The 15722-nt window shown below is 51.9% G+C and overlaps 1 protein-coding gene across 2 annotated transcripts in view; it reads left to right on the top strand.

Moving 5' to 3' along the window:
- LOC147105335 (tubby protein homolog) overlaps positions 1 to 15722 on the top strand; it is a 132887-nt gene that overhangs the window by 76617 nt on the left and 40548 nt on the right. For both annotated transcript variants that reach the window (XM_086011606.1, XM_086011605.1), the window contains one exon: positions 1697 to 1813. In XM_086011606.1, the coding sequence (XP_085867732.1) occupies positions 1697 to 1813 (117 nt within the window). The remainder of the gene's footprint in view (positions 1 to 1696; positions 1814 to 15722) is intronic.

Genomic DNA, 15722 nt, shown 5'->3' with positions numbered 1-15722 from the left:
GTCTTATACATTAACAGTGGACAGAGCAATTAAATACAAACACATTCAGTGATCATATGATTCATTTTGTACTGTGCTTTTCCAAAACCCCAGCCACGTTTCCTATCACAAAAGTACTAATGGCATCTCAGCCTGTTTGAACACAGCACCTGCTTGACAACTGGAGGAGTCTCTCTCCACTCCAGCTCAGATTACCATCTATCTTTACCATAAAGCTTCGCCTGTCCAATGCGCATGAGGTTTCCCAACCACTGATCCCGCAAACTCCAGCGGGTTAGCACGTGTTGGGTAAGGACAAACAAGAGGCATCTTTACCCACACCTGCAGCAAGCGTTAGGCCCTTTGTGTATGCAAACAAGGGACCTAACATTTGCTTGAAGTCCCCTCTCCAAGGTTGGTTTTCCCTGAGGCAGCCATTGCCAGCGCCATCACCATCGCAGGCCCCACTCAGGGAAATCAGTCCTTGGGATCGCCTGCCAAGCAACAAGGTAAGTAACTCACCTGAATGTGGAGCTGGGAGGAGCAGGAGTGTTTGTCCCCACTCCACATCTAACCACCCCCCGATCAGTACCGCTCCCAAGGGCAATCCCGAATTTCTCAGTCATGATCACTGGAATTATGGGGCCAAAGAGTCACATAGAATGGGTTATTCAAACTAGTGAGTAAGGACTCATTCTTTGGGGGAGAGCGTTCCAAATTTCCACGACCCTTTGTGTGAAGAAGTGGTTCCTTAAATCACCCCTGAACGACCTGGCTTTAATTTGAAGGTTATGCCCCCTTGTTCTGGACCCCCCACCCGAGGAAATAGTTTCTCTCTGTTTACCCTATCAAATCCTTTAATCATCTTAAGCACCTGAACTAAATCACTGCTTAATCTTTTATACGCAAGAGAACACAAGCCTAGTCTATCTCAGATTGAAGGTGGCATCTCTCATATAGAAGGGCCCAGAGGCGGTTAGAGTATGTGTGAAATTTGCAGCCAGCTGTCTATCTTTCTGTGTTTAAAATCCGAAACCAACTGAGCCAGGGAGATTGAAGCAGGTCAGTGGTCCTCGATTGTTGGCCCCATGTTCGGAGAGAAAGTAAGTTGCATTTCCATTGTTTTCATATACTGAGGCATGTAGGGAAACAGACTTCCTCACTGTGTTCTGTGTACCGTTCATTCAGTTATCGCATGTAAATAAAACTATGTGTTGGTTCAAAGCTTGTGTCTTGACTCAGTAGAGTTTTTAATCCCGTCCACTGTCCACAAAGAGAGGACGTAATTTACACCAGTCGCCACTATATGGAGGAAGGATTCTCTGTTATGATCTTTGGATCATGCTATTGTTTATGTTGGGTAGAAAAGGATGCACTCCGGGTCATAAGGATCACGAGGTTCACTTATGGAAGTGACTAGTGACACTGAATCTGAGTGAATATCTAGCGTAAAAGCTCAGAAACTATGACACCTACGTATAACTATACTACCATGTTAAACCGTGCCTCCCTGAAGGAGCTGTTCATGGAGTCATTGTTTATTATATCAGGAATATGGATAATGTGAGCTGCTTCCATAACGACACAATAATACACGTCCATTCAGCTGATTGGACACCAACTACACTGCAATGCCTCAGATATCACTGGCGCTGTGCTTATTTGTGCAAAGAATGTCTTTACGTTGTTCTTTTTATTTATTAAAACTTCATCACAGAGGAGTCGGAGGAGGAGGATGATGATATCGAGAACAAGGTGAAGGAAGAGGCATTAGAGGTGACTTCTACAAAACGCACTAAAAAGGTCCCAAGAGAGAAAAAGCCAAAACAGAAAGGTCAGGCATTCAACTGGAATCAAATTTAAAGATATGTGTGTGTGTGTGTGTGTGTGTGCGCACATACCACTCTGCTGGGCTGAATGGGAGTATGTGGGTGTCTGTGTATGTTTGGGTATACGTGTATGAGAGTGTGTGTGTTTACGTGATACGTGTGTGTATGGTTGTGTGTAGGGGCAATCTAATGGCGGTGTGTATGGGTGTATGTGTGGTGATGTGTGTGTGGATGCTGCTTGCAGGAACTCATGGTGAAGGTGTGTAGGTGTGTAAGGGTGGGTGTACACAATGTATGTGTGTAGAGGGTGAGTAATGACTATTTTGCCACAGGTATCTGCTGTTTCCATCCTGATATCTCACTGATCTATATTCTAGTTCGATAGCCCAGCTTGTTTTCACTCACAGGCGGTAAAGTTCTGACAAATTGTAACTGATTGAAATCATTGGTGTGAGGGCGGCCATCTTGAAAAGGGATTGTTGTCAGGTAATTATGTGAACGCATCTCATGGTGGGACATGTGGCTTCAGCAATGGAAAAGATGCAAACCAAAAATATAATCTACCGCAAATAAAACTACCAGAGCTTTTTAAAAATTAGTTTATGGGATGTGGGTGCCGCTGGTGTTATGTCCGTGTATCTTGATGTTGTGTCCTTCAATAATTAGACAACAAGACTGCAGGGAATGATTCAACAGGTGTTTACTGAATGAGGGTTACTCTAGAACTAACTGTACAGATCACTACTCAGGGTTTATATACAGGTGTGGTCACTGCCGGTACTACAGTATACAGGAGCTGTAAAAGTAGTTCTCTCCCTTAAAGGTACATACATTACAATTCCTCCCCTTTTAGATTAACAATACCATATCACTCATTTAACAATTAAATATCAAACTAATTACAATTAACACTTTTAACATGCAACATTAACTGAAAATAGTCTATTTATAAATTCAGTCTTTGGGGAGGCTTCCTGATTCTTTCTGGATAACGCCTTTCCCGAGTGTCTCGCTCTTGGTGTGGAGGCGATTCTAGCACACTGTCATCAGTTGATTCATCAGCTTCCAATGCTATTGTTTCTGAGGTAGATGCGACCTGTATGTCGGGTGCCTCACCAGGTACGTATGGCCGAGACATGGGGTTGACTCGTTCCTGTGACTCTAGGATCTGGTCAGCATGGCGTCTCACAATGTTCTCCCCAACATCCACTGTGTACATTAGTGGCCCCTGCCGTGTGCATATCGTTCCTGGTTGCCATTTCTCTGTTCGGTAGTCAAGGGCCAAGACTGGTTGCCCTACATTGAAGCTCCTTGTCGGCTTCTCATTGATGTGCTGGAATTGCTTACTCTCAACATCTCTTCGTACATTTGGTCTGAGCAAATCCAGACGAGATCTCAACCTTCGGTTAAAGAACATCATGGCCGGGGCCTGGTTGGTGACTGCATGTGTCGCATTTCTGTAGGCTAACAGGAAATTGTCCACCTGATGCTGCAGTGGAATGTCGACATCGCACATGGCCTTTACTGCTTTTTTAAAGGTTTGTACGAACCTCTCAGCCAATCCATTTGTGGCTGGATGATACGGGGCGGATGTGTAATGCCTTACCCCATTCCTTTTCATAAATCTTCGAAACTCTTCGGACACAAACTGTGGTCCGTTATGAGAGCAAATCTGCAATGGCAAGCTGTTCCGGGCAAAAATGGTCCGTAGGACTGCAATAGTTTTCTCCATGGTGGTGGAGGACATTTTGATCACCTCAGGCCATTTCGAGTGCGCATCCACGGCTATTAAAAACATTGAGTCCATGAATGGACCAGCAAAATCAATATGCACCCGTTGCCATGGAGATGAGGGCCACTCCCATGGGTGTAGAGGGGCATGTGGTGGTGCATTTTGGACCTTCTGGCATCCTGAGCAGCTCTTTGTCAGGTCCTCGATTTGCTGATCGATCCCCGGCCACCACACATAAGCCCTAGCAAGGCTTTTCATTTTCACCCCTCCCAGATGACCTTCATGAAGCTCATTGAGCACTCTCTCCCTTAACTTGGGTGGAATTACCACTCGGGATCCACACATCAAGGTCCCCTGGCATACTGACAGCTGTTCTCTTCTGGATGAGAATGCTGGCAACAGTGAGTCGCCATGTGCTGGCCATCCCTTCACCGTCAAATCATATACCCGAGACAGTGTCGGGTCATTTCGGGTCTCCTTCTCTATACCAGCGTTAGTTACTGGCAAGCATTCAATTACAGTCGAATGAAATATTTCGACAGGATCCACTGCTGGTGCTTCCTCCGCAGTAGGCAGTGGCAGGCGTGATAGCCCATCAGCGTTTCCATGCTGTTTCGTGCCCATATACTCGATTTCATATTGGTGCGCCCCTAGAAAAAGGGACCATCTTTGTAGCCGTTGCGCAGTCATCACCAGAACGCCCTTCTTTGGATTAAAGATGGAGACAAGTGGTTGGTGGTCAGTCAGCAAGGTGAACTTCTGCCCGTGCAGATAGTGATTGAACTTTTTCACTCCCCACACTAGGCTGAGGGCCTCCCTGTCAATCTGGGTGTAGTTACGCTCGGCTGAGGTTAGTGACCGAGACGCAAAGGCTACTGGCCTCTCCGAGCCGTCCGGGAATTTGTGCGACAGCACCGCTCCAATGCCATAGGGTGATGCATCACACGCCAACCGAATTGGTAGTGCTGGGTTGAAATGAGCCAACACCTCTTTTGATGTGATCAATGCTTTGCTCTTCTGGAAAGCTCGTTTACATTCGTCACTCCACTTCCATGGTACCCCCGTTTGCAGTAGGGTGTTCAGTGGGTGTAGTACGGTAGACAAGTTCGGCAAGAACTTATGGTAGTTGTTCACCAGCCCGAGGAACGACCTCAGTTGTGACACATTTTCCGGTGCTGGAGACTTGACTACTGCCTCAATCTTTTCAGGGGACTTATGTAACCCCTCTTTATCAATAACGTGGCCACAATACGAGATCTGCTTCTGGAAAAACTCGCATTTGTGGTGATTAGCTCGGAGCCCATATTCCTTCAATCTAGTGAGCACCTGCTCCAGGTTGGCGAGGTGATCACTGTCATTTTCGCCCGTGACCAGGATGTCGTCCAAATAACACTGGGTCCCTGGAATCCCTTGCAGGACTTGTTCCATTGCCCTTTGCCAAATAGCCGGAGCTGATGCTACCCTGAACACCAGCCGGTTGTATTGGTACAGACCTTTATGAGTGTTGATCGTGAGGTACTGTTTCGAGGCTTCTTCTACCTCCATTTGCAGGTACGCCTGGGCCAGATCAATCTTAGTGAAGCATTTCCCTCCAGATAGCGAGGCGAAAATATCTTCAATCCGCGGAAGCGGATATTGTACAGTGTGAAGGATTGGGTTCACTGTCACCTTAAAGTCCCCACAGATGCGAACCTTCTTTGGTTCCCCAGGCGTATTACTCAACGACCTCGTCATTACAGGAACAATGGGTGTAGCTCACTCACTCCAGTCCACTTTGGACAGTACTCCTGAACGTTCCAAACCTTCCAGCTCTGCTTCGACGGCTGGGCGGATCTCATAAGGTACCGGTCTGGCCTTAAAAAACTTTGGGCTTGCATTTTCCTCTATTTTGATCGTCGCTGTTATGCCTTTTAGTGTTCCGAGTCCCTGCTGGAACACTTCTTGTGCGTCAGTTAGCATTTTTGACAGTCGTCCAGGTGTGACGTCATCATCCTTTTGGCATCTACAGTCAGTGCTTGTATGGAATGCCAATCTAGCTGTATCTTCCGGATCCATTCACGTCCTAGTACTGGTGGTCCTCCATCTGGCAATACATATAGGTCCATTTTTGGTGTTTCCTTGCCGTTATATATAATGTTCATCCTTATTTTTCCTTTGGGGTAGACTTTTTGCCCCGTGTACGTCTTCAAGACAATCTTTGTATCTCTCAAGGGCATATGTGAGAATAACCGCTTGTAGCCCCTTCGGTTTATGACTGTTAGGGTTGATCCTGTGTCCAATTCCATTTTTACTTGGACTCCTGCTATCTTGAGCGTGACCCAGATAGTTTGGTGATCCTCCGTTTTAATCACACTATGTAGTTTCAGACAACCCAGCTCCTTGCTTCCGGAGTCTGTATCACTCTTCTGTTCGTCTGAACTACTCTCCGTCACCTTATGTACCTTCTTGTACTTCTCCTGTGGAGATTTCTTGCTGCTGGTTTTCTTTCCCGACCTGCAGACTCTTGCTATGTGTCCTACTTCTCCACACTGTCTGCACACTTTGTCCTTGAACCAGCAATCATTATGGTCGTGTGTTGTTCTGCCGCAGCGATAGCACTTCACTGTTCCGTATGACATTTCATTTGTGCCATATTCTTGCGGTCTCCGTTGTATCGCTGCAGGGCCCCGTGCTGCTGCTTCGTGTGATACTGCAATGCTGAAAGCCTTGTCCAGCGTAAGATCCTTTTCTGATAGAAGCCGTTTCTGGGTTCCTTCACATTGAAGCCCACACACAAACTTGTCCCTTAAAGTATCTGCTAGTCCCACTCCAAACTGGCAGTGTTTCGATAGCTTGCGCAGTTCCGTTAAACACTCAGCATTACTTTCATCTTTATGCTGGTTCCTTTTGTGAAACTTAAGTCTTTCTGCTATCAGCAGCGGTGTGGGGTTTAAGTGGTCCTGTAGGATTGACACTATGTTTTCAAAGTCCTTTTCTACTGGCTTCTCTGGGGTTACTAGGTTTCGTAGTAAGCCATACATTTTTGCACCCATTGAATTCAACAATACCAGCGCTTTCTTGTCATCTGGCACTTCATTCACCTTGCAGTATACTTCTATGCGTTCGACATATGTCGTCCAATCTTCGACTTCATTGTCGAACGCTATGATACTGCCACTCTTCGGCATTTTTGGGTGTGGTTAGACTGGATTAAAATGGCGTCTCCCGCGCTTTCCTTTCTTCCCCTCTGCGGCTTAAAATGGCGTCTCCCGCGCTGCTGCCAACGCCGCTCTCGGCGGCCCTCGTGGCAAATGGCGATGCCATGTGGGTTTCGTGCGCTGCTCCTGTGCTGCTGCCAATGCCGCTCTCTGCGGTCCTCGTGGCAATGGCAGCACCTCGCGTATTCCTGCGCGCCTCTCTCCCCCGTTGACGCTGCTTGGCCCTTGAACACCAGCTGCGCTCTGCGCGTTTTCCTGCGCGCCTCTCTCCCCCGTTGACGCTGCTCGGTCCTTGAACACCGGCTGCGCTCTGCTCTCTCTCGTCTCTCTCCCCCGTTGATGCCGCTCGGTCCTGAACACCGGCTGCGCCCTGTGCGCTCTGCCCTCTCTCTCTCCCCCGTCAACGCTGCTCGGCCTTTTTCTGTGCCGCCCGGTCGGCTCTAGCCGCCGCTGTCCGGGAAGGGTCTGCGCAGTACCTGTTGCCAGCCCATTTCGCTGGACCGTGACTGGAAAGCCAAGCCTGGCTCTCGACAGCCTCTCCTGCGATGCTCAAATCTCCGCTGGATGACTGGGCGGTTGCCCGTGGTCGACGCCCGTGCTTCTGGACTCGGCCTTCTTCCACTGTTCTCCAGGAGCGAATCCCTGGGAGGTGATGCAGAGTTGCAGGTAGTTTCGAATCTGCTCGTCGCCAATGTTATGTCCGTGTATCTTGATGTTGTGTCCTTCAATAATTAGACAACAAGACTGCAGGGAACGATCAACAGGTGTTTATTGAATGAGGGTTACTCTAGAACTAACTGTACAGATCACTACTCAGGGTTTATATACAGGTGTGGTCACTGCCGGTACTACAGTATACAGGAGCTGTAAAAGTAGTTCTCTCCCTTAAAGGTACATACATTACAGCTGGCAAGGCCGGCATTTATTGCCCATCCCTATTTGCCCTTGAGAAGGTGGTGGTGAGCTGCCTTCTTGAACCGCTGCAGTCCGTGTGGTGAAGGTACTCCCGCAGTGCTGTTAGGGAGCGAGTTCCTGGATTTTGGCCCAGTGATGATGAAGGATTGGCGATATATTTCTAAGTCAGGATGGTGTGTGACTCGGAGGGGAACTTGGAGGTGGTGGTGTTCCCATGCACCTGCTGCCCTTGTCCTTCTAGATGGAAGAGGTCGTGGGTTTGGGAGATGCTGCCGAAGAAACCTTGGCGAGTTGCTGCGAAAACCTGTCAGGGACTTACCTGGTAGATTCATAGCTGTGAGCTTGAGTTAGGCTGGTGTCAGTGTGGACTGCGGTGGTACCGTCCTACTCAGAATATGTGTAGTTCTGAGTGCGCTTATTTTCCTAATATTTTCCTAATAACCTCAAAGTCAGTTGCTCCCTACCAAGTAGTAAGGTCCGTGTGTTTGGCAGCAGCATTCGTATCATCTTTAAACTGGGAAAGTCTGAAAGAAAGGAAGTAAACCTGCAAACTACACAGTGTGATATTAACATGTGAAAGCTACTTTAATGGAGGATTGAACCTGTTTATTTTAAAGCATCTGAACCATAATATCACACAGCATCGTTCCAAAACTGTAATGGATCATTTTACAAATTCTCAGTCCCAGCGCAGAGATTCACATATACACAGACAGACACATATACACACACTGACACATATACAGACAGACAGAGACACATATACACACACACACAAATACGCACAGACAGAGACACATATACACACACACACATATACACAGACAGACACATACACACACACACAGACACCTATACACATGATGGGTGTAGTTTTTTTCTTATTGACTATGAAAGGGAAGGAAAGTCTATCAGGCGAGGACTGACTGTACCCAGACCCTCACCACTAGGGTGCCTGCAACAGGCCCAGAATAACTGATACATCAGGTCTAACCGGAGTTTTAGTTGCTTTATGCCAGTTTTATGTGTCTGGATTTTGCTTCTTATTAAGTACTTGCCATTCCTACACTAAAGGACTGATGTTGCGATTCATTTACATCTCTTGTACTTACCCTGACAAATAAGGCAATGTTCTCAAAATCTGTAATTCAGTTAATAATTTGTTGATTTGATGCTCTTTTTAATCGGCACTATTCGTTATGAAAGGGTGGAAAGAGGAAAATTCTCCTTCTCTCTCTTGAGAGAATTGAGCACAAAATCTTGGTTGACACTTCGGTGCAGTACAGAGGGAGTGCTGCACTGTCGGAGGGGCAGTACAGAGGGAGCGCTGCACTGTCGGAGGGGCAGTACTGAGGGAGCGCTGCACTGTCGGAGGGGCAGTACAGAGGGAGCGCTGCACTGTCGGAGGGGCAGTACAGAGGGAGCACTGCACTGTCGAAGGGGCAGTACTGAGGGAGCACTGCACTGTCGGAGGGGCAGTACAGAGGGAGCACTGCACTGTCGGAGGGGCAGTACTGAGGGAGTGCTGCACTGTCAGAGGGGCAGTACTGAGGGAGTGCTGCACTGTCGGAGGGGCAGTACTGAGGGAGCGCTGCACTGTCGAAGGGGCAGTACTGAGGGAGCGCTGCACTGTCAGAGGGGCAGTACTGAGGGAGTGCCGCACTGTCGATGGGGCAGTACTGAGGGAGCACTGCACTGTCAGAGGGGCAGTACTGAGGGAGTGCTGCACTGTCGGAGGGGCAGTACTGAGGGAGCGCTGCACTGTCGGAGGGGCAGTACAGAGGGAGCACTGCACTGTCAGAGGGGCAGTACTGAGGGAGTGCTGCTCTGTCAGAGGGGCAGTACTGAGGGAGCGCTGCACTGTCGAAGGGGCAGTACAGAGGGAGCACTGCACTGTCGGAGGGGCAGTACTGAGGGAGTGCTGCTCTGTCAGAGGGGCAGTACTGAGGGAGCGCTGCACTGTCGAAGGAGCAGTACTGAGGGAGCACTGCACTGTCGGAGGGGCAGTACTGAGGGAGTGCTGCTCTGTCAGAGGGGCAGTACTGAGGGAGTGCTGCACTGTCAGAGGGGCAGTATTGAGGGAGCGCTGCTCTGTCGGAGGGGCAGTACTGAGGGAGCACTGCACTGTCGAAGGGGCAGTACTGAGGGAGTGCTGCTCTGTTGGAGGGGCAGCACTGAGGGAGCGCTGCACTGTCGGAGGGGCAGTACAGAGGGAGCGCTGCACTGTCGGAGGGGCAGTACAGAGGGAGCACTGCACTGTCGGAGGGGCAGTACAGAGGGAGCACTGCACTGTCGAAGGGGCAGTACTGAGGAAGAGCTGCTCTGTCGGAGGGGCAGTACTGAGGGAGCGCTGCACTGTCGGAGGGGCAGTACTGAGGGAGCACTGCACTGTCGGAGGGGCAGTACAGAGGGAGCACTGCACTGTCGGAGGGGCAGTACAGAGGGAGCACTGCACTGTCGAAGGGGCAGTACTGAGGAAGAGCTGCACTGTCGGAGGGGCAGTACTGAGGGAGCACTGCCTGTCGAAGGGGCAGTACTGAGGAAGAGCTGCACTGTCGGAGGGGCAGTACTGAGGGAGCACTGCACTGTCGAAGGGGCAGTACTGAGGGAGTGCTGCACTGTCGAAGGGGCAGTACTGAGGAACAGCTGCTCTGTCGAAGGGGCAGTACTGAGGAAGAGTTGCACTGTCGGAGGGGCAGTACTGAGGGAGCACTGCACTGTCGAAGGGGCAGTACTGAGGGAGTGCTACACTGTCGAAGGGGCAGTACTGAGGAAGAGCTGCTCTGTCGGAGGGGCAGTACTGAGGGAGTGCTGCACTGTCACAGGGGCAGTACTGAGGGAGCACTGCACTGTCGGAGGGGCAGCACTGAGGGAGTGCTGCACTGTCAGAGGGGCAGTACTGAGGGAATACTGCACTGTCGGAGGGGCAGCACTGAGGGAGTGCTGCACTGTCAGAGGGGCAGTACTGAGAGAGCGCTGCACTGTCGGAGCGGCAGCACTGAGGGAGCGCTGCACTGTCAGAGGGGCAGTACTGAGGGAGCGCTGCACTGTCGGAGGAGCAGTACTGAGGGAGCGCTGCACTGTCGGAGGGGCAGTACTGAGGGAGTGCCACACTGTCGGAGGGGCAGTACTGAGGGAGCGCCGCACTGTCAGAGGGGCAGTACTGAGGGAGCGCTGCACTGTCAGAGGGGCAGTACTGAGAGGGCGCTGCACTGTCGGAGGGGCAGTACTGAGGGAGCGCTGCACTGTCATAGGGGCAGTACTGAGGGAGTGCTGCACTGTCGGAGGGGCAGTACTGAGGGAGCGCTGCACTGTCGGAGGGGCAGTACTGAGGGAGCGCTGCACTGTCGGAGGGGCAGTACAGAGGGAGCACTGCACTGTCAGGGGGGCAGTACTGAGGGAGTGCTGCTCTGTCAGAGGGGCAGTACTGAGGGAGCGCTGCACTGTCGAAGGGGCAGTACAGAGGGAGCACTGCACTGTCGGAGGGGCAGTACTGAGGGAGTGCTGCTCTGTCAGAGGGGCAGTACTGAGGGAGCGCTGCACTGTCGAAGGAGCAGTACTGAGGGAGCACTGCACTGTCGGAGGGGCAGTACTGAGGGAGTGCTGCTCTGTCAGAGGGGCAGTACTGAGGGAGTGCTGCACTGTCAGAGGGGCAGTATTGAGGGAGCGCTGCTCTGTCGGAGGGGCAGTACTGAGGGAGCACTGCACTGTCGAAGGGGCAGTACTGAGGGAGTGCTGCTCTGTCGGAGGGGCAGCACTGAGGGAGCGCTGCACTGTCGGAGGGGCAGTACAGAGGGAGCGCTGCACTGTCGAAGGGGCAGTACAGAGGGAGCACTGCACTGTCGGAGGGGCAGTACAGAGGGAGCACTGCACTGTCGAAGGGGCAGTACTGAGGAAGAGCTGCTCTGTCGGAGGGGCAGTACTGAGGGAGCGCTGCACTGTCGGAGGGGCAGTACTGAGGGAGCACTGCACTGTCGGAGGGGCAGTACAGAGGGAGCACTGCACTGTCGGAGTGGCAGTATTGAGAGAGCACTGCACTGTCGGAGGGGCAGTACTGAGGGAGCGCTGCACTGTCAGAGGGGCAGTACCGAGGGTGCGCTGCACTGTCGGAGGGGCAGTACTGAGGGAGCACTGCACTGTCGGAGTGGCAGTATTGAGAGAGCGCTGCACTGTCGGAGGAGCAGTACTGAGGGAGCGCTGCACTGTCAGAGGGGCAGTACTGAGGGAGTGCTGCACTGTCGGAGGAGCAGTACTGAGGGAGCGCTGCACTGTCGGAGGGACAGTACTGAGGGAGCCTGCACTGTCGGTTGGGCAGTACTGAGGGAGTGCTGCACTGTCGGAGGGGCAGTACTGAGGGAGCGCTGCACTGTCGGAGGGGCAGTACTGAGGGAGCGCTGCACTGTCGGCGGAGCAGTACTGAGGGAGCGCTGCACTGTCGATGGGGCAGTACTGAGAGAACGCTGCACTGTCGGAGGAGCAGTACTGAGGGAGCGCTGCACTGTCGGAGGGGCAGTACTGAGGGAGCGCTGCAATGTCCGAGGGGCAGTACTGAGGGAGGGCTGCACTGTCAGAGGGGCAGTACTGAGGGAGCGCTGCACTGTCGGAGGAGCAGTACTGAGGGAGCGCTGCACTGTCGGTGGGGCCGTATTGAGAGAGCGCTGCAGTCGGAGGGGCAGTACTGAGAGAGCCCTGCACTGTCGGAGGGGCGGCACTGAGTGAATGCTGCACTGTCAGAGGGGCAGTACTGAGGGAGGGCTGCACTGTCGGAGGGGCAGTACTGAGGAATTGCTGCACTGTCAGAGGGGCAGTACTGAGGGAGCACTGCACTGTCGAAGGGGGAAGGGGCAGTACTGAGGGAGCGCTGCTCTGTCGGAGGGGCAGTACTGAGGGAGTGCTGCACTGTCGGAGGGGCAGTATTGAGGGAGCGCTGCTCTGTCGGAGGGGCAGTACTGAGGGTGCGCTGCTCTGTCGCAGGGGCAGTACTGAGGGAGTGCTGCACTGTCGGAGGGGCAGTATTGAGGGAGTGCTGCACTGTCGGAGGGGCAGTACTGAGGGAGCGCTGCACTGTCGGAGGGGCAATACTGAGGGAGCACTGCACTGTCGGAGGGGCAGTACTGAGGGAACGCTGCACTGTCGGAGGGGCAGTACTGAGGGAGTGCTGCACTGTCAGAGGGGCAGTACTGAGGGAGCACTGCACTGTCGGAGGGGCAGCACTGAGGGAGTGCTGAACTGTCAGAGGGGCAGTACTGAGGGAGCACTGCACTGTCGGAGGGGCAGCACTGAGCGAGTGCTGCACTGTCAGAGGGGCAGTACTGAGAGAGCGCTGCACTGTCGGAGGGGCAGCACTGAGGGAGCGCTGCACTGTCAGAGGGGCAGTACTGAGAGAGCGCTGCACTGTCGGAGGGGCAGTACTGAGGGAGCGCTGCACTGTCGGAGGGGCAGTACTAAGGGAGTGCCACACTGTCGGAGGGGCAGTACTGAGGGAGCGCCGCACTGTCGGAGGGGCAGTACTGAGGGAGCGCTGCACTGTCAGGGGGCAGTACTGAGAGGGCGCTGCACTGTCGGAGGGGCAGTACTGAGGGAGCGCTGCACTGTCAGAGGGGCAGTACTGAGGGAGTGCTGCACTGTCGGAGGGGTAGTACTGAGGGAGCGCTGCACTGTCGGAGGGGCAGTACTGAGGGAGCACTGCACTGTCGGAGTGGCAGTATTGAGAGAGCGCTGCACTGTCGGAGGGGCAGTACGAAGGGAGCGCTGCACTGTCAGAGGGGCAGTACCGAGGGAGCGCTGCACTGTCGGAGGGGCAGTACTGAGGGAGCACTCCGCTGTCGGAGTGCCAGTATTGAGAGAGCGCTGCACTGTCGGAGGAGCAGTACTGAGGGAGCGCTGCACTGTCAGAGGGGCAGTACTGAGGGAGTGCTGCACTGTCGGAGGAGCAGTACTGAGGGAGCGCTGCACTGTCGGAGGGACAGTACTGAGGGAGCCTGCACTGTCGGTTGGGCAGTACTGAGGGAGTGCTGCACTGTCGGAGTGGCAGTATTGAGAGAGCGCTGCACTGTCGGAGGAGCAGTACTGAGGGAGCGCTGCACTGTCGATGGGGCAGTACTGAGAGAGCGCTGCACTGTCGGAGGGGCAGTACTGAGGGAGCGCTGCACTGTCGGAGGGGCAGTACTGAGGGAGCGCTGCAATGTCCGAGGGGCAGTACTGAGGGAGGGCTGCACTGTCAGAGGGGCAGTACTGAGGGAGCGCTGCACTGTCGGAGGGGCAGTACTGAGAGAGCCCTGCACTGTCGGAGGGGTGGCACTGAGTGAATGCTGCACTGTCAGAGGGGCAGTACTGAGGGAGGGCTGCACTGTCGGAGGGGCAGTACTGAGGAATTGCTGCACTGTCGGAGGGGCAGTATTGAGGGAGCGCCGCACTGTCGGAGGGGCAGTACTGAGGGAGCGCTGCACTGTCGGAGTTGCCATCTTTCGGATGAGATATTAAACCAAGGCCCCATCTCCCCTCTCAGGTGGATGTAAAAGATCACATGGCACTATTTTGAAGAAGAGCAGGAAGCGTTCTCCCCGGTGTCCTGGCCAATATTTATCCCTCAACGGACACCAGGTTATCTGGTCATTATCTCATTGCTGTTTGTTGGACCTTGCTGTGCAATATTTCCTACACTTCAACAGGACTGCATTGGTTGTAAAGCACTTTGGGACATCCTGAGGTTGTGAAAGGCGTTACATATATGCAAGTCTCGCTGTGTATCTCTGTGTCTATCTCTGTCACTCTCTCTCTGTCTCTCTGACTCTCTCTCTCTGTGTCTCTCTGTCTCTGTCTGTCTGTCTCTCTGTCACTCTCTGTTTCTCTCTGTCTCTCTCTCTGCGTCTCTGTCTCTCTGTCTCTCTCTGTCTCTGTCTCTGTGTCTCTCTCTGTCTCTGTGTCTCTCTGTCTCTCTCTCCCTGTCTCTCTGTGTCTCTCAATTCAATTCAATTCAATTCAAATGCTTTATTGGCATGAAAGTTTACAGAGAACCATATTGCCAAAGCTTACATAGCAAAAAGGTACAGTTTTCCAACATTCTGTAGGTGTCAATCGATTTGACATTTGTTGGGTACATACAATATTACTTTTAAACAATATTAATTTTAAACAGTCTTTGTACTTCATTTGGTACGTTCAATATTAATTTTAAACAGTCTTAATTTTAAACAGTCCTCAGGTTGTGACATGTTGTTACATATTTGGCCCCAAGGTATGGTCTGTCTCCTTCTCCCAGGACTAATCTCAGTTTTGACAGGTCATCCAATTCCTTGAAATCTGGGGTTGTTTGGCTTAGCTTGTTGAATAATATGTTTCTTGATGTGTTGAATTTTTCGCATTTTAGGAGGAAATGCATTTCTGTTTCAACCTCGCCGGCCAGACATTGATCGCATATTCTATTCTCTCTAGGCTGCCAGGATTTCTTGTATCTGCCTTTTTCAATTTCCAGTTGGTGGTCGCTTAGTCTGTACCTGGTGAGGGTCTGTCTCTGTTTTGTGTCTCTGATGGTCGTGAGGTAGTCTGCCAGTTTATATTCTCTTTTGAGGGCCCGGTAACATTCTAATCTGCTTTGGCTTTCGGTTATTTTGTTCCAATGTTCCAGGTAGGTTTCTTTGCATTGTTTAATGATTTGGTTCACTCGGATTGGTGTTTGGACGGCTGTGTTGGTCTGGGGCTGGTCAGGGTCCGGCTGAGTACTTAGTTTCAGTAGCAGCTGACTCAGGGGACTCTTTTCTGGGTTTAGCTCTTGGGTCTGAAAGGCTTTGAAATGAAGGGTGTCTGGGGAGCTAGATTTGAGGTGATTTAGGAAGTTTAGTGCTCGTTTTTGGATGTTTATTATCAGTGGGTATCTGCCTAGTTCGGCTCTGCATGCATTTGTTGGCATTTTTCTTTGGGTGCAAAGGATGCTTCGGCAGAATTCTGCATGTAGGGCTTCTATTGTGTGTTTTTCCCATTTAGTGTAGCTTTGGTGATTTAGCGGGCCCCATACTTCACTACCGTACAGTGCAATGGGCAGGATTATGCTGTCAAATATTTTTAGCCAGA

This window comes from Somniosus microcephalus, chromosome 18 (genome assembly GCF_052327205.1).
Source record: "Somniosus microcephalus isolate GS21.2 chromosome 18, FLI_Smic_1.0, whole genome shotgun sequence".
Lineage (NCBI taxonomy): Eukaryota > Metazoa > Chordata > Chondrichthyes > Squaliformes > Somniosidae > Somniosus > Somniosus microcephalus.
The sequence above is the reverse complement of the archived record's forward strand: the minus strand, read 5'-3'. Positions and strand labels throughout refer to the sequence as shown.